This window comes from Vigna unguiculata, chromosome 4 (genome assembly GCF_037176805.1).
Source record: "Vigna unguiculata cultivar grain cowpea cultivar isolate G323 ecotype 2 chromosome 4, ASM3717680v1, whole genome shotgun sequence".
Taxonomy (NCBI): domain Eukaryota; kingdom Viridiplantae; phylum Streptophyta; class Magnoliopsida; order Fabales; family Fabaceae; genus Vigna; species Vigna unguiculata.
The window spans coordinates 8662697-8685507 of record NC_140795.1 but is presented as its reverse complement, the minus strand read 5'-3'; the positions used below and the strand labels follow the sequence as shown (position 1 = coordinate 8685507).

The following is a 22811-nucleotide window of genomic DNA, read 5'->3' as shown; positions in this document are numbered from 1 at the left end:
AAAAATTACCTATAATAAAAAGGTGAAGACACATGTTATGTGTTTATATTAAAGAAAGTTGTTGTTCTCCCAATTGCATTCAATTTGAATTTGTCCTTTGTGGGTTGCATCATTAGGTTTGAAAATCCCTTATTTTAAAAACCTAGCTCGAGCTCCAATCGCCTCTGCACCCGGTAAGACTTTCTAATGCGTTTATGCAAATGTCGTAAAGTGTTTAGTTTCAACCTTGTCATTGATTTATGTGTTTTGCTTCTGAGTTGAATATGTTGAAGAAATTTGATTATGCTATTCGTGTCTAAAAGGTCAGCTTTTTATCCTTTCTGTGAGTTACGATGTTGCCTTTCTTTGCTTTAACAGATAGCATTATTTTTCCATTTTGATTCAACTGCATGATTGTTGTTTTGATGATATTTTACTCAAGTTTCTCTAGATAATGTTTTCTTAAATCTTTCAGGAGTTTCTTTTCTTCAAATATGGATGAGAGTATGAAACAGTTCCAAAAAAAATTAACAGAACTGGAAGTGGAAGCTGAGCACCATCTTTTAGCCCGACAACAAGTAATTCAAATTTATGAATTGAAGTTGATTATGTTTTTTCAAAGACTTATAAACAAAGTAAGTAATAAAATTCATTAAAAAGGAGTAAACTCTAGCTTCTATTGCTACATTGAGGACAAGAATTTGGTCTTAATGAGAAAGTAGATGGTAAAGTTCATAATTATATTTGTTTCTGCTGTAACTTTTTCCTTGGTTTGTATGAAGTATGTATGTCAAAATCTATTGTTGTATTCAAATATTGTCTTGGGAACATGATAAGGATGAATTTGAGACACTTTACTCACATCTAATGTATTCTTCTTTTACTTTCCTTAATGATGTCTTCTTCCAAGGTTTTTACACAAATTTATGGTGAAAACATCCTACTCGTTTCATAAATGAATAAGTATAATAAGAGTCTGGTACAGAGTTCCTCGAATTTCAATCATATATCCTCAAGATGAAATAGTTCTGTAGCATATTAATCATGGAAAACTACATATTAGCATCTTGAGATCTGTGTCTTGTACAACTTTGTCTCTTGACTTCAAAAGGCATGTTTAGATTCTCAAGGTTCTCAAAATTCAGAAACTTCTTATGTCAATTTTTCTGTTAAAATTTGACAAACTCCGTCATGTGATTAACACGTGACTGGCATGTCACCTTGATGTGTTTAATCATGTGCAACTTAACCATATATAACTTTAGAATGGTTTATTTCTTCTAAGTTGCACATGATTAAAACATTTGTTAATCATGATCTACTTTTAAAAAGGGTGTATAAGTTTCATCAATAAGTGTGAGTGTAAAACTATTAATATTGATTAATAGGGTTATAATTTTTAACCATGATGGAGACATAAAAACTAAGCACTAGAAGTACTGGAATCAGAAGAACTATAGGCAAAACTATAAAGGAAAATTTAAAGGTCAATTCATTTGTCTATATTACTGTAGAACACAACAATGTTTGATCTATAAGTTACAAACGTAGCTTTTGAAAAACTATGGTATAGTAGCTATTTTTTCCGAGAAAAGCTTTTAGCTAAGCACACCCACAAGTGACAAAAACTATATTTAACCTTGACCCATCTACCAAAGTTGTTGGGCAACTGACTCTACTAAATTATGAAACCTTAGTTTTATCTGTTGTAATTGTTCTTTGATTAGATGTCTTTGGTGTTACATTTCTTTTTTCCCTAGTATCATTGGTATATTGTCCATTCTACTATCCACTATCTTACCCTCTGCTGCAATAAGTTAAAACAGAACTCAATTTGCACACCAAAAGCTACGAAGAGCAACTAAAGTGCCAAATGATTTATGTCAGTCAGTTTGGATTCACAAAGTAACTAATTACTTGATCCCAATGTTATTTCCCTATTACTATGTACAGAAATCACTTTAATACCATAGTGCCAATGAAGTTTTTTTTTTGTTTACTATGCCTATAAAAGCTTCCTTTTAATAGCTTTTCTATCAAACCTGCTATGCAATTCTCCCTTTTGGTAAAATACAGCTGGTTGAGAATGATAGATTGAGAAATGGGAATAGAGAAGCACTTATTGCATTAAGGAAAAGGGCTCGGACAACAATGAGCAGTGTTCCATCTCCTTTCGAGTCAATGATGAGGGGAGTTGTTGGGAGCTCAAGACCTTTGGTTCAGGAGGTTTGCAACACCTGTGGCAACCATAACACTTCTGAGCCGACATGGATAATGTTTCCAGGAACACATCTGTTTGCCAGAATACCGTTTCATGCAGCTCATACTATATTGGAAACAGGTTTTTGGCCACCCTATTGTCTAAGCATTTGAAAAATACTAAAAGAAAGTCATAAAATTTCTCTAAATGTTCACCCACATTGGTTATCTTCAGTCATTGTAATTGCAATCGCTGCAACAGTGAAAAGAATGTAATTTTACCTAAATGTGGCTTTTTTCTACTGCGCTGTTGCGGTTTCAAAATGCTAATGCCACTTAAAAGAATTATTCTTTGTGTAGAACTATATCTGAATTGTTGACATGGGACTTTATGATTATTTTTTATATTAATTTATGTTTAATTGTGTAATACAAAATCTTTACTTATATAAGCAAATGACATGACACCAACATTACAGCTTATAGGTTGTGTTGAGACTGACTATCTCCATTCATGTTCTTTTATTGATCGTTGCTATTATAATTGTCCAAACTTTTAACTATAGCTTTAAGTGAAGTCCTTTTATCGAAAAACTTATTTCCAATAAAAATTGCTTGTTATACTCTTTTACTGACCATGTAATTATTTACAGATCAAGCGAAGCTTGACTTTGAGTCAAAGAAACTACAGAGCATTATGAAGGAAAAAGCTTACCTTCTATCAGAGTCAGGTGTTCTTGCAGACAAGATAAGCCCTGGAGTGCTCAAAACGCTTATAACCTTAAATGACAAGAGAAAGTAAGATGCCTTGACCTGCTATGAGAAAAAGCTTGTCGTTGCATTCTTAACTAGGTGGAAAATGTCAGTGTTTTCTAGGAGAATCTTTCTTGGAGCATTTAGGTTAGGTCAGTTATCTAGTCTGTTAGTACTACACTCAATCCTAGAAATGGAATTGTTGTTGCTTGTCTGCCTTAACTTATTTTGATGAAACAATAACTTATTTTAACAAACTCTCTTGAGATAGATTTTTTTTTACGCTTTAAAAAATAATTTATACCAAACATGGACCTGATTCTTAATTTGTTATGTGGACCTTGCATTTTCCCTAGCCAGATGTGGGGTCTTTATCATCTAATGGCATTAAACCAACCTCTTCTCCAACCTTGTAACCAAGTCATGAATGAATTTAGAACCAATGAAGAAGAATGATGTTTGTGCTCAGTTTAATATCATGTAATTATTACTTGTTGCGTACAAAATTATGAGTTGTGGTAGCTTGGGGTGGGGATTAAACAGGAATTGGATCAGACAGATTTTGGTTAGTTTATCATAATATGGCAAATTAAAAGTTTGATTTTTTTTTTGTTAGTTTCTAATGGTGCTTCAAATAAGATTGTCACTGAAGTTGGATATTTGTGGGAAAAGTGTTAAATTGAGCTTGAACCATTGACTTTGGTCAAGTTAGAGAATCTAGCATTCGACAACCATGTGGTTTCCACGTTCCCATTTTGTTGTGGTCCCTATTGGAGGAAGATCTTTATATTGAGTGGAATGATTGCATTAGAAAATGAACACATGTTTCACCAAGAAAGATTTTGTTTTACAGTTTGGAAAGGATTGCAATATGAACAAAGGGATTGTGATCTTACAAAGTGTTTCCAGAAAAGATAGGAGAAATTAAAGTGTTGGGATAATTCCAACACTTCATGGAAGGTGTTGTCACCAATCAAACAATTGAAGTTTTAGCATGCTACTCACTTTTCCTATTACTTATTTTTAGGTGAGGTGGTCCAAACCTCTATCTTTAGGGTTAAAGATATGTGGGAACTAAAGTAGTTTGGTGGGAAGAACAAGGCAATAGTTTTAGGGAATGAGTAATGATGTTATGTAACATTTTCCTGCTTCTCTCACTGCTCTTCCTATTACTTTGTTGCATAGGAAAAAAATTAAATGAACAAGAAATGTAATTAATCTCTTAAAGTTAAAAATGTATTTAAGAGGATAATGTAAGATTTAGAATTATTGTAAGATGTAATGTTTGTGGAACTCAAGTATTCATGTAGCTATTAAGATTTGTGTTTCAAATTTCTTGAATACTAAAAAAATGTAGTATATCTAATCAACGAATTGTCTTTCTTGAAAACATTTTTTTCTTCTTTTTTGTTTAATAAGTGGAGGGGTATTCATGGGGTTGAGTTATTGATGATTTAATATGACCTAGTTCAATCCATTTAAACCAGGCTGAGTTTTATTTTGATTGTGTCAAAACTGATTTAACCTAAACTAATTCACTATTGAATGATGAGTTTAATATAAAGGATTCGATATTTACTTTTATACTCATATTATAGACAAATTATATAGTGTTTTTTTTTAAAATTAGTTTAGAAAAACTTCTTATTAGTACATATTGACTTATTTAAATATTGGTTATATTTTTATAAAAATTATGTTAATGTTTAATCAAGTTAATACTTGAAAGTTATAATTTTTGTCACAAAAAAGAAAAATTTAAAAAACTTCTCTATCTCAATCAATTATTTATTTATTTATTTATTTTTCTATCTCAATCATCTTCATATTAAAAACATACAATATGGGATGAGAAAACAAACCTTCCATTGCCACGTCATCGTGGTCGTAAAAAGGCTATGCAACTTATTAGCAGTTTTCTTTCTACACTCCCATTATTATTAAATGCACCATCTATTATTAGAAAAATATTAAAATATATTTATTCTTCTATGTCATCATTGTTCTCCATTGCAAAGGAAAAAGAAAAAAATAACTTGTTTCCTACACATTTAATGTGTTTCAAATATGTTCTAATTTTTTTTTTCAAAAATTGTATTTTAAAAAGTATTGTACGTGTTCCTAAAAATGTCTTACGAAAAGTTTATTCTGAAAAACTCTTTTGAAATATTTTTCCTGTGTTCCAGAATTCTGAACACTTTATTTCGAAAATCCTATTTTAAAAATCATGTTTAGAAATTTCAAAAAATTTATTCCGAAACGCTTTTACAATAGATAATCCAAAAAGTCACTTTTATAAAAGATTATTTGGAAATGATAGGAGTGTAATTAGAAATTATTTTAAAATTTCTCATCTTTCAAATTTTTATAATTAATAAATGTTTATTAGTCTTTATTCCTCAACTTGAAGTTAATGTATTTAGATATTGTCATTATTATGTTGTCAAAATCATCTACGTGAATTATAAATATGACATAACAGCCACACATTATTTTTTTTACGTAAATTTTGTTTTTAATTCTTAAAATTTTTAATAAAACTACTTTGAGTTTCTTAACATTTGTTCATGGGTTTTAGTCCTCCAATAATATTTTTTTATGAAGTCTATTTCCTCAATTTTTGTATTTAACATCGTCTTTAATCTCTCAATTGAAGTTTAATGTGACAATGTCTTTGATTTTAAGGTACTACAAAGTTTTTGAAATTTTGAAACAATAAGACTTTTTTTTTAAATTTACAATTTCCTCCAACTTTCAATGTTCAAAATCCATTTAATGTTCATTAAAAAAATTTGGCCTAGCTTAGACAGCGTGTAGATTAAACAGGTTGATTAAAAATTGGTAGACAAAAACATAATTAAAAGACTAAAATTAGTAAAAAAATATTATAAAAAATTAAGAAATATTAAGGAATTAAAATGAGTCAGCAAAATATAAAAAAGCTAAAAGTAGATTTTATTGAAAAATAAGAAAAAAAATTTGACCCAAAAAAGAAACTGTTATCGCATTAAATTCATAATAAAAAAATAACATAAATATCTCACCTTAATGATAAAAGCTAAGACATTATTGAGTTTAAAAACATAATTTTCTCGTAAATTAAAAAATCTGTTTATTAAGAAGCAGAAAAATATATTTATTATTACGTTAATAATATTTAAAATAATATATATATATATATATATATATATATATATATATATGTATTAATTTTGTCTATACTATACTTATTTTTGTTATCGGTATGTTGTTAACGTAAATAAATATTTTTCTAATATTTAAGCATCGGAAAATATGTATATATATATATATATATATATATATATATATATATATATATATATATATATATATATATATATATATATATATATATATATATATATATATATATATATATATATATATATATATATATATATATATATATATATATATATATATATATATATATATATTTTGTGATGAGTGATGATGCAAAATTGTTGTATGAGACATTCGGTACACAAGTCATGGTCTGTGTCAGCCTTTTTCTTGAGATAACACTTTTTCTCTCTCTTTTTTTTTTCTTTTTTTTTATCTCATAAAATTTGGACTTTGATGCATTCTCTCTCTTATCCACAGTTCAAGCATTTCACTTGCTTATTTAAAATATTTAATTTTATAATTATATTTTATCTTTTAATATTTTTTCCTTTGTGAGACACTGTCTACGAAGTATATAAATATAGAATGATACAAACATTTGTATTCATAATAATTTAAGGATTAAATAATTTTTTGGTATGTATAAAAAGAATACCATACTGAAATTGTTTTTTTACCATAAATTTCAGTGTTCTATACTAAACATTATTGAATAAACAAATTTAGTCATGGTATTGACTTTGTTACTTTTTTGAATAAACTGTATATTTTAAAAAATACTTTGGTAATGTTTTTTTAATATAGTAATATTTATATTTTTAGGTTGTATTTATGTATTTATACATATGTATTCATATTTTACTTTTAATAATTACGACATATACCATATATAATGTGTGTATATTATTTTGAATATAATTTTAAAATTGTTATTTAATTCTATTTCTATTTAATTAGATAAAAAAACACGCAATATTTTTAAAATATACCATTTTATATAAATTAAAAGGTAAATTGACTTATTTACATGAATTAACCTTAAATCAACACCCACATTGTTGATAAAAATTACAATAACGATATATTTTTAATATATATGATTGGAAAATGCTTGTTGACTTTTAATTTTAGGCAAGTTTGTTAATGTTAGTGTCCACTATAACATAATAGAAATAAAATGGTTAAATATATACAAAATTAATTATAATAAAAAAAGAATTTCACAAGTTATTAATAGTTTTTTATATTTATGATTAGGTAGAAATTATTCTTGTATAATCTAGAATAATCTATGCTATCTATACTTTTTTACTATTATTTATACTTTTATACTAATATATAAGTTAATTCTTCATTTTGGTGTTCAAATTTCTTTTCATTTTCTAATGTTATTGTACCGTACCTAGTCAAACTCAACCAAGTAAACAGTGTGCATATCGAAACCGTCAAGTACCCAGGCTAGGCCGAGTTAGCACTTCACATCACCAACATAAGCCATCTAGGCAAGTAGTCGGTCGAGACCGACTACTCCAATAAACTTATGCAAAAATCGATGCCCCCGCATTCAATAGGTCTCAAGGGCCTAAGTTGGGACCCAGGTCCATTCATGGCCCAAACTAGAGCCCAAGTCAAGACCCAGCCCATGAAATGGTCAAACGTCATTAATGTCCTATAAATACACGTGGACCCTATCATTTAAAGGTACGCATTCATTAATCACTGATTTGACTCTCTGAGAGCTTTTGACTTACTTGAGCTTCGGAGATTCTTATGCAGGTAACCCCTCCTGGGTTCAAGTTGACATGTTGACATGTATCGACCGAGAAGAGGCCAACTGAAGAGATAGCGGACTACATGGTAAGGTGACGTTTGTGCCTAACCTCTTATTTGTTCTCTACAGGAACAGTTATCATTAATTATTTGTTTTAAGTGATTTTTAAACATTTGACCCTATTTTTTATTTGACCATTTTTAAATTTAATCATTTTTTAAAATTAAAATAGTGATAAAAAAGTTACCTACAAAAATAATAAAAATTATCCATAATAAATTACAAATAAAAATTACCTATAATAAAAAGGTGAAGACACATGTTATGTGTTTTCACCGATATATATATATATATATATATATATATATATATATATATATATATATATATATATATATATATATATATATATATATATATATATATATATATATATAATTTTTTTGTGTGTGTAGATATTGAATTAAAAAATAAATAATTTGATCATTTAATAAAAAAATTAAAATAAAAAATTATCTTAAATTTTGATTAAATAATTTTACTAACATTTTTTAAAGTTTAATTAATTTATTCAATTAATTTTTTTTGTAATTAAATTAGAATAATTATTTATAATCAAAATTACTTATAAAATAAATATTTATAATAGAATTGTGAAAACTTTTTATATTTGCTTTTATAATTATGATTAATGATAAAAAAATAAATTTACATACCTATATATACGATGTGTAGTTAAATGGTATTGTAAAAAGTATATTTACTTTCGTACTTAAAAGTTTTAGAATAAATTAAGTCTTTAGATAAGTCTCGAAACTCAGAAAAGAAAAAGATATTTAAAAGATAATTACACTTGTCAATTAATATATTTTGATACGGAATATCTTATAAATAATTAATTAACAACTGAAATTTGTGGAAGGAAAAATAAATTTCACTTTACAAATTATAACATTGAATCCCTGAAGAAAACTATATGATTGGTAAATTTTAAAGTCTAGGGTTTTTCGTAAGTGGCACCGAAGAACACCAACGCAACAGAACGAACCTAAAGAGATTCTGATTCAGCGGCTCGGAGAAAGACACAAGCGCAAGAAGAGAAAGGTGAAGAAGGAAGCAAGGAAGGGTGAGGTGTGTATTTCATATATTAATTGTTTTTGTACAATAATTGTTTTTTTTCTTTTGTATTAATTTCGGTATTCTTCTGTGTTTATTTTAGGCTCTGCAGATTTCAATGGCGGATTTGGAGGGTGCAGAAGGTTACAAGCCTTCTGCAGAATACGTGGAAGACAGCAATGATGCTCTGATCAACTTGACTGACTCAACTGAACTTTTGTTTCTTAAGTTGCCTTCTTCCAATGTAAGTTTCTCCTTTATGCCTTTGTTTGGTTATTTGTTTTGAACTGAATCTGAACTGCTAATACCAACTAAATGAAAAAGAAAAATCACTAAGGATTGATATTGTTGTTCATCACAAAGTGGAAAATCAAGTGTAGTTTCAAGCAAATTTAAAAAATAGAAGTGAGTGAATTGACTTCAGTTTTCAAACAATTAGGTTTTTTTGTTTTTTTTTTATCAAGCCTATCCACTAAGCGTAAGCGGAGTTTTAATTGTGTTAGATTCTGATTGGTGATTAAAAGTTCCCGTGTATGTTTCATGTTAATTTTGTTGTGCTAGCTAGCTCTCATTAAGGAGTGTAGAAAAATACATTTCTGTATATTACCTCTATTCATTTGCTTACATTTATCCCCTTACTTTATTATAGGAGACCGGTCAATTTTATAACTTTTTAAGGTTGAGTTCTATTCAAATGAGCTGGTATGTGTATTGGCGGTGTTTCGTTCCATCTAGGAGTTAGATGGTGGAAGAGCCCTGCTTGGTGTTGTGTTAATTATTATTGCCATTGCTGTCTTGCTTGATGTGTGTATGATGTTGTCCAGGATTTTTTGTCTGACATACATGGAAAGAAATTGTCTCTCACACTTCATAATGATGGTAAACTAGCCCGCTTTAAGGGTTCATCAGGTAAATAAAATTAATCATCTGTGCCACGACCTATTTTTTTCAACTTAAATTTCTGCATAATTGATCTCTAAATTGGTGCTTTTCTTCTTTTTGTGTGTGTGTGTTGTAGATGAATATGATTGCTTTCTGCGAGTGCCTTAATTTTAATTTTATGTTGGCAGGTAAGGCATATGATTTTGTAAGCTTTTTCGGTCAGGAGCCAGACGAAACAGTTTTTGTTTCCTCTACAGAACCAAAAATTGGTAAGTATCCATAGATTTTGTTTTTTGTTTGAGAATTGTTGTGGCTCACAAAAAGCAAGAGCTTTGTTGTTACTATTATTTGAGGGAGAATCTCAAGTTACAAGAACATGTAAGATGGGACCATGACTAATCTTTGTTCTTTGGTTATTTCAATGTAAGAATTATTTGAGAGTTATCACAGCTCTCCAAGAGAGCTTTATTGTTAGTTACTATAATCTGAGGTAAAATCTCAAGTCATTAGAACATGTAAGATGGGTTTATTTTGTAGCCTTTGAATTCAAGCATTAAGAGAAGTTATTTATTTCGCTTTACTGCAGCAAAGATTTCGATGCGAGTTTCAACCGTCCATTACCCTGATCCTAAAGAACTTGAGAACCTCAATTCAACCAACGTAAGACATGCACATCGACATTCTTCTGGAATCACAGGGACAACTTCATCTCGATACTTTCCTATGCAAAGTGGTGGACGTGCAGCTTCATCAAAAGGTAGCAGACAGAAAAGCTCTTTGTCTGAATATACTGAGCCATCAAGTATTTCAAAAAAAAGACACGAGTCTAATTCTAAATCTAAATCTAAATCTAAATTCAACTTGTCTGAGGTCTCACATGGTCACAGCAGTGGCATTTCCTCTATGTCCCCAGAATATTCTCATGAAGGAAAACCAAAGAGAAGAAAACTCACGGAATAACTATATAGGAAAGAATAGGGCAAGAGTTCTATGTTGTAAAAGGATGATGAATTTACGTTGTATTTTCTGTGGCTACCGTTTTTCTCTATTTTTCAAAATTGTCATTTGCTTCAGTTTCACAATGTTCACTAATTGAAGGACCTTTCTTTTCTAATTTTTATGTCTTATCTTTGTGTACTAATTCAGTTGTGTTCTTCCTATGGTTGGTATAGAATGTATTTTAGAAATTACGTTTCTGGAACTAATTTCCAAAATATAAAATAAAACAAAAAAGAGAAAGAATGTCAACAGGGAAAAATACGTGTGAATTCATGAACATAAAATTTAAACTTAGGCATCGTAGAATTCTGCAGGGCTTTCTTTCAGACATTGTAAGTGCATATTAGGCTTATTAAAAATGGATGATTATTTTCAGTTTTTAATAAAATTTTATTAATTATTTTTAAATAAAGCATATCAATATTTGTATTTATGACGGATAAAAAGATATTTATTGAAAATGTAACATCATTTGAATAAGTAATATATTTATTATTTGCAATATAAATCATAAATGTTAAAATAATTTATTAAAAAATGAAGGAAAAAAGAAAAACAAGACAGGCCAATAGTGGAACAGGGTTTTAGGCCGATATGCTAAAGTTTTTGGACCGAACACTCATTGCTCTGCGCTCTTCTTCACCATTAAAGGATTTTAGGCCAATATGCTCCAATTCACCTGTTTTTTTTTTTTTTTTTTTTTTTTTTTTTTTGTGATCATGGATAAATTAAAGTTAATGGATCAAAATAACTCATTTATTTAATTTTAGTTTTAATCTAAATAGTTTTAAAAGTATTGTGTTGCTATATTTATCTGTTGAATGATGATTACAATGTGCCTTGATCCTGAGAATTGGTCTATAAGTGAAAATTGAAGATCAAAAGTCCTTTCTTTTCTTTTATTCAATTTACAGTGATAAACTTGGAAGATTTTGCTAGGCAATGCAAGACTTTTAGAAGATACAATACAAACTGAAACTAAGATTGAGGGAAAAAGTTACGGTAAAATATAAGTATCATTATGAAACCTAAATTCTTCCAACTTCCAACAGCAACAGATTTGAATTTTGTTGCTCTAAATATTTATGTTTTGTCAATCTCCTCAGCCTTCTGAACTCTTTCAGTATTCTCCAGTAACTGACGTGCTATTTTTAGCTTGCCACACTTCTGAAACACCTGTTCAAAAATGTCTCTGGCATAAGCTGACAAAGGAATACCCTTTTCCAGCATTGATTTCACTTTCTCATAAGCAGCATCTAGTTCACCTCCTCTGCACAACTTCTGCAACTTCTGGTTCTCCAATTTTCTATCCAATTTAACACACAGATCCAACCTACCATGTTCTCTCAAAAGACTCTCCACTAAGTTGTAAGTGTCAAAATTTGGAAGCAATCCCAAACCCAACATTTCAATCAGTAAATCATAAACAACTTTCCAGTTCTTACCCTCACCATGACCATGGATCAGAGCAGCGTAGGTTAAATCATCAAGAAGACACCTGTTCTTGTTCATGATTTCAAAAACCCTGGTAGCATCCTTTAGCTTTCCCAATTTACACAGCATAAGTATAACAGAGTTATAAACAACCAACTTTGGCTTTAAGCCAAGGCTCAACATCCTCCCAAACAAATCACTAGCTTCCTTCACTTTGTGACATTCACACAATGCCTTTATAATAACAGAGTAACCCTCATGAACACACCTCAGTTTTCTTTCCTCAACAATCCTCAAAACTCTACCAACTTCTTCTGTGTTACCCAAACGACAAAGCTCACACATAACCTTAACCACAACAAAAGAACTAGGCAACAATCCAGCCTTAGAAACTGCCCAAAACACTTAAACTGCAGGCTGCATTGCATCACTGTTTCCTCCCATGTTAGGAACTAATATAGTATATGGTCTCCGAGTGTTCCTCACTCTCACCTTCTCAACAGATCCTTCTTTTGCACTCGTCAAACACAGCTCCCCAATAAGCATATTAACAGCAGATCGAGTAGGGAGCACTCCAATCTTCTCCATTTGATTGAAAATCTCAAGGGCTGACTCTACTCTACCAAACTTACAAAACCCAACAATCATGTTACTGCAGGAGTAAGTATCAGGGGTTTCAATCTTGTGAAAGATTGAATGTGCAAGCTGAATCATCTCCAGAGATGATTCCCTCTTGCAGAGAACATAAAGCATGTTGTTGCACACAAGGTTATCAGGCTTACACTTGAACACAGTCTCCATATCCTCAAACAATGACAGTGCTTCCTTGATTCTTCCTTGTCTCCCCAAAAACCTGATGCAAATGGCCAATGCCTTATGCGACACTCCACCCTTGTGAAACGCCACTGTGGTCAGCAAGCATTTGATGTCGTCAAAGAGCTTTCTTCTCCCCAAGAAATCGGCCATGTACTCAACCACGGAATCATCAAAGTGAAACCCCATGTGGGACCCGGCCAAGGAGAAAAATTTCAAGGTTTTGGCCCTACCCAGTTGCTTGTAGCCCCTCAAAATGCCAAGAACGAGGTTGGAGGTTAATTCTCGTTTGTGACGAGCCAAAACGCCAGCCATGTCGCTGTGGGAGCAAGAGACAAGATCAGAGAGAAGAGAGGAAGGGTTAATGACATGAGAAGGGGGTGAATTGCTGCGTGGGATTGGGAAATTGGGGTGAGTTTGGGGAGAAGAGGAATGGAGAAATCTTGAAGAAGCTTTGAAAACATGAACAGCGAAAACAGCGGCATTTCGAGGCCTGCAAAGCATTACAGTTTGAAAGAAAAGTGTTATGAGTTTCTGCTTTTCTTTCTTTCTTGGGTGGATCAAATTTCAGGTTGGAAAAACTGCAAATGGGTCATTTGCATTTACACACTCCAACCTGGTTAAATCGCCCTAGAATCGGTTATGAGTTGGTAAACTCAGTCAAACTCTGTATCGAAGGGTTTAGGATTTAGAGTATAGAATTTAGTAGGTCAGTTGAACCTCAGAAAAAAAATGACAAAAAAGATAGTGATTTGTTTGTTTGTAGTTGACTTGTGTATAAAGAACTCACACTGGACATTTTGATCGTAGATGCATTTGCAGGATTCTGTCGTGCCATTATCTAAGTTAAATTATCTATTCATTCACATTTTTGTTGGAAAATATAGATTTAGTCTTTTTCTTTTTTGTGTCTTAGTTTAAATTTTGTTTAAAAAATTTAACGCAATCAGTTTTTTTTTTGTTAATATTATAGTATCAATATATTTTGTTGTAAAGAGGTGTTATATATCGTGATTTTTTGATTTTTATATTAATAAAAATTAAAAATTTGTTATGTAAGAATGATTAAATGATGTGATTTGATTCTTATATTTTTATTTTGTTTCAATTTTTAATTTTTTTACTAACATGTTAGAGGATGTCACGAGTCGTCTTATTATTTTATTAATTTTTTTCTTTTTTTATTTAAAAAAATTAAAAATTATTACATGTGTTGTACCACATGACATAGTAATAGTAGTAATAGTGTGATATGGTCGTGATAATATTATGTATCACATCTAAGTGCTTTATTTTAATATCAATTTGATTCTTGTATTTTCATTTTGTTATAATTTTTAAAAAAAATAAGCAATTTCGTAGATCTCTAAATTAAAATAAAATATGATTTTATATAAATGGTATACAAATATTTTTATTAAAATTGATATTTTTATTGTTTTTTGTGGTTGAAGATAAACAAGTATGTTTAAAATGGAGCTTTATTTTGCTTTGTATTTGCATACACTTATGTTAAATTTTATTTTTCTCTATTTATGAAATTCATGTTGCTTTGATTACATATGATACATTTTATTATACGAGTTTGTTCTTACACTAATTATATGAATTTAACAATACGTATTAGACAAGTCTATTAATACACAAATTTATATGAGTCATATTAGACAAATCTTTTGTGGTTGAAGATAAACAATTATGTTTAAATGGAGCTTTATTTTGCTTTGTATTTGCAAACACTTATGTTAAACTTTATTTTTTTTTCTCTAATTATGAAATTCATGTTGCTTTGATTACATATGACACATTTTTATTATACAGGTTTGTTCATACACTAATTTATATGAGTTTAACAATACATATTAAACAAGTCTATCCATACATAAATTAGATGAGTCTATTAATGCACATTAGACGAGTTTGTCCATATACTAATTAAATGAACCTATCATTACATATTAGACAAGTTTATCCATGTGCTAGTTAGATGTATTTAAAAAAAATATTGGATGGGTCATTCCATAAATTAATTAGACAAGTCTATGAATATTCATTAGACAAGTTTGTCTATGCATCTATTAGAATTCTCAACATTTCTATCATTATATTGACATAAGATGAACTCTATAAACAAATATAAAGGTTTTAGAAATACAAATTGGGAGGCAGTTTAGAAGTTATATAGATTGAACCCCAAATTTGTTAAATAGGTTTTTGGTTTTTTATTTTGTTTATAAATTTTAATCTCAAATTTTAAAAATATGTGTATTTAAATTTTTAATTAAAATCTGTTAAATTTATTTAATGATTCAAACATAGTTTATAATATATTTATACGGTTCAACATATTTTTTCTTCTGTATTAAATTATTAATTAAAAAATATGTTTAATACGTTAAATAAATTTAATAAATTTTAATAAAAAATTTAACAAAATTTTAATTAGAAAGACAGAAGAGAGACTCTGATTTTTACCAAAAATTTAAAATTAAGTAAAAAAAAATTGGTGTGAACACTCATTTCTCATTCGATTTTCTCTCCATTCACTTCAAAACACAGTTTTACTCTTTCGCCGTCGTGGCAGTGGCACGAGCTCGTGCAATTCCCCCTTTTCTCAAGATTCTCTTTGTCTATCTATTCACTATTTGAATTGAATGTAATGCTTCTCTATAAACGATTAGAGTCTCTTTGTTTTGGTTTTACTGACCGTTGTCTATTGTTTATGCTCAATCCCTATTCTTGTTATTTGAATTAATATCATTGTTTTAATCAAGACCTATTCTTGTGCTCTTAATCCTCGTTGTCTTTAGGGTTCTCTTCGCCATGCTTGTCATTGTGATGTTAAATGAGTGAGCGACTATTGTGTTCAAGTAAACTGTTGTGTTGAGGCTTGTGTACATTTCATGGTATTTGTTCTTTTATTCTCATCAAGAAACAGAGAATCAGAGTTTTGTTTTATTTTTTGCTTAATTTTTTTTGTTGGGTCTGTTGACGATGCGTGCAAATATGCGTTTAGGTGTTCTATTTGTCAATCCACCCCATTCAGTGGTTTTAACTGTCTAACTCGATTGAGTTGTTTTTGGATGTTATGGAGAAAGAAAATGTGAATGCTACCTTTAATTTTGAGTGTGTTGAGATACTGGGATAAATGAGCACACGTTATTTGTGGGCTTTGATTTAAGCAGCGACTATAGCGCTGTTGCATGGCACAATTCCTAGATCTGCATTCACTTCATACGTTGCGATATGGTTTTGAGATTCTAGCAATTTGTTCTACTTTTGTGTTAATTTGTTAAATCAGTTTTCGTTTTCTTCTTGCAGAGCTTCGTCCTCCTTTGCATCTTCATGCTTTGTCTTTGTTTAGTTGGTCCTTCCAGGTTCTGCAAATTTATTACTTTCTAGGGTTTTTTGTTGTGCATATATTATTTTAGAATAGGCTGGAAGTTGAAAGATATTGTTGTCCAAGGGGATAATAATCAACTTTTTCTTCATGTAGTTTGTTCAATAGTGTGCAGTTTAATATCCTACATGTACTGATATTCTTTGTTTTGGTATTATATCCATGAGGTTGATAAACAGATCGATAAGCTGGCGATGCTACTTCAAAAGCTAAAGGTATCCACTATCTTTATTGTTTGTTACTTTCCAGCAGCAAGATCTCATTTATAAACTAAAAGTACATCTTCCAAGAAGCTAATGAGGAGTCAAAAGCTGTTACAAAAGCCCCTGCCATGAAAGGTTTGTGTCACAATGCAATGTTATTTTTTTGGTTACATCAAGTGCAATGTTTTGTTTTTTAATTGAAATCATCCGTTTTGAATTCAGTTGTAAGATTTTCTGGTATAGGTGCTGACAATGTATTAACTTGGGAGTGTCATAGCTAGACACATGACATTTTTTTAATATACTGCATTTGTTACTAACACTAAATGTGAGTAAAATTTGATACTCTTTACAGCAATGAATCAAATCTGTTACTAAATCTTGTGCCATTAAACTTATATTAGGATGCAATGGTATACTAAATCTGTAGAGGTTCGTGCATCGAACCCTATTTCAGTTCCGAAGAATGTGTTTATATTAAAGAAAGTTGTTGTTCTCCCAATTGCATTCAATTTGATTTGTCCTTTGTGGGTTGCATCCTTAGGTTCGAAAATCCCTTATTTTAAAAACCCTAGCTCGAGCTCCAATCGCCTCTACACCCGGTAAGAATTTCTAATGCGTTTATGCAATGTCGTAAAGTGTTTAGTTTCAGCCTTGTCATTGATTTATGTGTTTTGCTTCTGAGTTGAATATGTTGAAGAAATTTGATTATGCTATTTGTGTCTAAAAGGTAAGCTTTTTTTCCTTTCTGTGAGTTACGGTGTTGCCTTTCTTTGCCTTAACAGATAGCATTATTTTTCCATTTTGATTCAACTGAATGATTGTTGTTTTGATGATATTTTACTCAAGTTTCTCTAGATAATGTTTTCTTAATTCTTTCAGGAGTTTCTTTTCTTCAAATATGGATGAGAGCATGAAACAGTTCCAAAAAAAAATTAACAGAATTGGAAGTGGAAGCTGAGCACCATCTTTTAGCCCGACAACAGGTAATTCAAATTTATGAATTGAAGTTGATTATGTTTTTTCAAAGACTTATAAACTAAGTAAGTAATAAAATTCATTAAAAAGGAGTAAACTCTAGCTTCTATTGCTACATTGAGGACAAGAATTTGGTCTTAATGAGAAAGTAGATGGTAAAGTTCATAATTATATTTGTTTCTACTATAACTTTTTCCTTGGTTTGTATGAAGTATGTATGTCAGAATCTATTGTTGTATTCAAATATTGTCTTGGGAACATGATATGGATGAATTTGAGACACTTTACTCACATCTAATGTATTCTTCTTTTACTTTCCTTAATGTTGCCTTCTTCCAAGGTTTTTACACAAATTTATGGTGAAAACATCCTGCTCGTTTCATAAATGAATAAGTATAATAAGAGTCTGGTACATAGTTCCTCGAATTTCAATCATATCTCCTCAAGATGAAATAGTTCTGTAGCATATTAATCATGGAAAACTACAGATTAGCATCTTGAGATCTGTGTCTTGTACAACTTTGTCTCTTGACTTCAAAAGGCATGTTTAGATTCTCAAGGTTCTCAAAATGCAGAAACTTCTTATGTTAACTTTTCTGTTAAAATTTGACAAACTCCGTCAGGTGATTGACACGTGACTAGCATGTCACCCTGATGTGTTTAATCATGTGCAACTTAACCATATATAATTTTAGAATGGTTTATTTCTTCTAAGTTGCACATGATTAAAACATTTGTTAATCATGATCTACTTTTAAAAGGGTGTATAAGTTTCATCAATAAGTGTGATGTGTAAAACTATTAATATTGATTAAAAGGGTTATAACTGTTAACCATGATGGAGACATAAAAACTAAGCATAGAAGTACTGGAATCAGAAGAACTATAGGCAAAACTATACAGGAAGATTTAAAGGTCAATCATTTGTCTATATTACTGTAGAACACAACAATGTTTGATCTATAAGTTACAAACGTAGCTTTTGAAAAAATATGGTATAATAGCTTTTTTTTTTCCGAAAGAAGCTTTTAGCTAAGCACACCCACAAGTGACAAAAACTATATTTAACCTTGACCCATCTACCAAAGTTGTTGGGCAACTAACTCTCCTAAATTATGAAACCTTAGTGTTGGCTGTTGTAATTGTTCTTTGATTAGATGTCTTTGGTGTTACATTTCTTTTTTCCCTAGTATCATTGGTATACTGTCCATTCTACTATCCACTATATTACCCTCTACAATAAGTTAAAACAGAACTCAATTTGCACACCAAAAGCTACGAAAAGCCAACTAAAGTGCCAAATGAGTTTTGTCAGTCAGTTTGGATTCACAAAGTAACTAATTACTTGATCCCAATGTTATTTCCTTATTACTATGTACAAAAATCACTTTAATACCACAATGCCAATCAAGATTATTATTATTTTTTGTTTACTATGCCTATAAAATCTTCTTTTTAATTGCTTTTCTATCAAATGTGCTATACAATTCTCCCTTTTGGAAAAATACAGCTGGTTGAGAATGATAGATTGAGAAATGGGAATAGAGAAGCACTTACTGCATTAAGGAAAAGGGCTCGGACAACAACGAGCAGTGTTCCATCTCCTTTCGAGTCAATGATGAGGGGAGTTCCTGAGAGCTAAAGACCTTTGGTTCAGGAGGTTTGCAACACCTGTGGCAACCATAACACTTCTGAGCCGACATGGATGATGTTTCCAGGAACAGATCTGTTTGCCAGAATACAAGTTTCATGCAGCTCATACTATATTGGAAACATGTTTTTGGCCACCCTATTCTCTAACCATTTGAAAAATACTAAACGAAAGTCAGAAAATTTCCCTAGATGTTCACCCACTTTGGTTATCTTTAGTCATTGTAATTGCAATTGCTGCAACAATGAAAAGAATGTAATTTTACGTAAATGTGGCTTTTGTCTAATGCGCTGTTGCGGTTTCAAAATGCTAATGCCACTTAAAAGAACTATTCTTTGTGTAGAACTATATCTGAATTGTTGACACGGGACTTTATGATTATTTTTTATATTAATTTATGTTTAATTGTGTAATACATAATCTTTACTTATATAAGCAAATGACATGACACCAACATTATAGTTTATAGGTTGTATTGAGACTGACTATCTCCATTCATGTTCTTTTATTGATCGTTACTATTATAATTGTCCAAACTTTGAACTATAGCTATAAGTGAAGTCCTTTTATCGAAAACTTATTTTCAATAAAAATTGCTTGCTATACTTTTTTACTGACCATGTAATTATTTACAGATCAAGCGAAGCTTGACTTTGAGTCAAAGAAACTACAGAGCATTATGAAGGAAAAAGCTTACCTTCTATCAGAGTCAGGTGTTCTTGCAGACAAGATAAGCCCTGGAGTGCTCAAAACGCTTGTAACCTTAAATGACAAGAGAAAGTAAGATGCCTTGACTTGCTATGAGTAAAAGCTTGTCGTTGCATTGTCAACTAGGTGGAAAATGTCAGTGTTTTCTGGGAGAATCTTTCTTGGACCATTTAGGTTAAGTCAGTTATCTAGTCTGTTACTTCAAGTGTGTACATTTTTTTCCCAAGTTTATATACTATTAGTACTACACTCAATCCTAGAAATGGAACTATTGTTGCTTGTCTGCCTTAACTTATTTTGATGAAACAATAACTTATTTTAACAAACTCTCTTGAGATAGATTTTTTTTACGGTTTAAAAAAGAAGCTATACCAAACATGGACCTGATTCTTAATTTGTTATGTGGACCTTGCATTTTCCCTAGCCAGATGTGGGGTCTTTATCATCTAATGGCATTAAACCAACCTCTTCTCCAACCTTGTAACCAAGTCATGAAGAAGAATGATGTCTGGGCTCAGTTTAATATTATGTAATTATTACCTGTTTCGTGCAAAATTATGAGTTGTGGTAGCCTGGGGTGGGGATTAAACAGGAATTGGGTCAGACAGATTTGGGTTAGTTTATCATAATATGGCAAATTAAAAGTTTGGTTTTTTTTTGTTAGTTTCTAATGGTGCTTCAAATAAGATTGTCACTGAAGTTGGATATTTGTGGGAAAAGTGTTAAATTGAGCTTGAACCATTGACTTTGGTAAAGTCAGAGAATCTAGCATTCGACAACCATGTGGTTTCCACGTTCCCATTTTGTTGTGGTCCCCATTGGAGGAAGATCTTTATATTGAGTGGAATGATTGCATTAGAAAATGAACACATGTTTCACCAAGAAAGATTTTGTTGGACAGTCTGGAAAGGATTGTAATATGAACAAAGGGATTGTGATCTTACAAAGTGTTTCCAGAAAAGATAGGAGAAATTAAAGTGTTGGGATAATTCCAACACTTCATGGAAGGTGTTGTCACCAATCAAACAATTGAAGTTTTAGCATGCTACTCACTTTTCCTATTACTTATTTTTAGGTGAGGTGGTCCAAACCTCTATCTTTAGGGTTAAAGATATGTGGGAACTAAAGTAGTTTGGTGGGAAGAACAAGGCAATAGTTCTAGGGAGTGAGTAATGATGTTATGTAACATTTTCCTGCTTCTCTCACTGCTCTTCCTATTACTTTGTTGCATAGGAAAAAAATTAAATGAACAAAAAATGTATTTAATCCCTTAAAGTTAAAAATGTATTTAAGAGGATAATGTAAGATTTAGAATTATTGTAAGATGTAATGTTTGTGGAGCTCAAGTATTCATGTAGCTATTAAGATTTGTGTTTCAAATTTCTTGAATACTAAAAAAATGTAGTATATCTAATCAACGAATTGTTTTTCTTGAAAACATTTTTTTCTTCTTTTTTGTTTAATAAGTGGAGGGGTATTCATGGGGTTACGTTATCGATGATTTAATCTGACCCAAACCCAGTTCAATCCATTTAAACCATGCTGAGTTTTATTTTGATTGTGTCAAAACTGATTTAACCTAAACTAATTCACTATTGAATGATGAGTTTAATATAAAGGATTCAATATTTACTTTTATACTTATATTATAGATAAATTATATAGTGTTTTTTTTTTAAATTAGTTTAGAAAAACTTCTAATTAATACATATTGACTTATTTAAATATTGGTTATATTTTTATAAAAATTATGTTAATGTTTAATCAAGTTAATACTTGAAAGTTATAATTTTTGTCAAAAAAAAAAAGAAAAATTTAAAAAACTTCTCTATCTCAATCCATTATTTATTTATTTATTTATTTTTCTATTTCAATCATCTTCATATTAAAAACATGCAATATGGGATGAGAAGACAAACCTTCCATTGCCACGTCATCGTGGTCGTAAAAGGGCTATGCAACTTATTAGCAGTTTTCTTTCTACACTTCCATTATTATTAAATGCACTAGCTATTATTGGAAAAATATTAAAATATATTTATTCTTCTATGTCATCATTGTTCTCTATCGCAAAGGAAAAAAAAAAAAACTTGTTTCATACACATTTAATGTGTTTCAAAAATGTTCTAAATTTTTTTTCAAAAATTGTATTTTAAAAAGTATTGTACGTGTTCCTAAAAATGTCTTACGAAAAGTTTATTCTGAAAAACTCTTTTGAAGTATTTTTCATGTGTTTTAGAATTCTGAACACTTTATTTCGAAGATCCTATTTTAAAAATCATGTTTAGAATTTTCAAAAAATTTATTCTGAAACGCTTTTACAATAGATAATCCAAAAAGTCACTTTTATAAAAGATTATTTGGAAATGATAGGTGTGTAATTAGAAATTATTTTAAAATTTCTCATCTTTCAAATTTTTTTAATTAATAAATGTTTATTAGTCTTTATTCCTCAACTTGAAATTAATGTATTTAGATATTGCCATTATTATGTTATCAAAATCATCTGACTTACCACGTGAATTATAAATATGACATAACAGCCACATTATTTTTTTTACGTAAATTTTGTTTTTAATTCTTAAAATTTTTAATAAAACTACTTTTAGTTTCTTAACATTTGTTCATGGGTTTTAGTCCTCCAATAATATTTTTTTATGAAGTCTATTTCCTCAATTTTTGTATTTAACATCGTCTTTAATCTCTCAATTGAAGTTTAATGTGACAATGTCTTTAATTTTAAGGTACTACAAAGTTTTTGATTTTAAGGTACTACAT

The 22811-nt window shown here is 30.1% G+C and overlaps 2 protein-coding genes and 2 pseudogenes across 4 annotated transcripts; 3 read left to right on the top strand and 1 right to left on the bottom strand.

Moving 5' to 3' along the window:
* Positions 1–422: 422 nt before the first annotated feature.
* On the top strand, positions 423–2980 carry LOC114181860 (uncharacterized). Its single transcript, XM_028068473.2, has 3 exons — positions 423–557; positions 2056–2320; positions 2832–2980. Exons 1-3 carry the CDS (start codon positions 474–476, stop codon positions 2978–2980), a joined length of 498 nt encoding a protein of 165 aa, XP_027924274.1. The 5' UTR covers positions 423–473.
* Positions 2981–8736: 5756 nt separating this feature from the next.
* LOC114180446 (mediator-associated protein 2-like) lies at positions 8737–10961 on the top strand. Of its 2 annotated transcripts, none has more exons than XM_028066764.2 (5): positions 8737–8980; positions 9069–9209; positions 9790–9874; positions 10036–10116; positions 10434–10961. In XM_028066764.2, the coding sequence occupies exons 2-5, from the start codon at positions 9084–9086 to the stop codon at positions 10805–10807; spliced, it is 666 nt and encodes a 221-aa protein (XP_027922565.2). In that variant the 5' UTR covers positions 8737–8980; positions 9069–9083; the 3' UTR covers positions 10808–10961. The 2 variants fall into 2 exon arrangements, with proteins under 2 accessions (XP_027922565.2, XP_085528387.1); XM_085672261.1 differs by having other exon boundaries at positions 8753–8975.
* Positions 10962–11929: 968 nt separating this feature from the next.
* LOC114180445 (small ribosomal subunit protein mL104 (rPPR9)-like) lies at positions 11930–13597 on the bottom strand (annotated as a pseudogene).
* Positions 13598–17581: 3984 nt separating this feature from the next.
* Positions 17582–20327, top strand: LOC114181864 (uncharacterized; annotated as a pseudogene). Its single transcript, XR_014994455.1, has 3 exons — positions 17582–17682; positions 19185–19450; positions 19961–20327. The product of XR_014994455.1 is annotated as an uncharacterized LOC114181864 (transcript).
* Positions 20328–22811: the final 2484 nt, after the last annotated feature.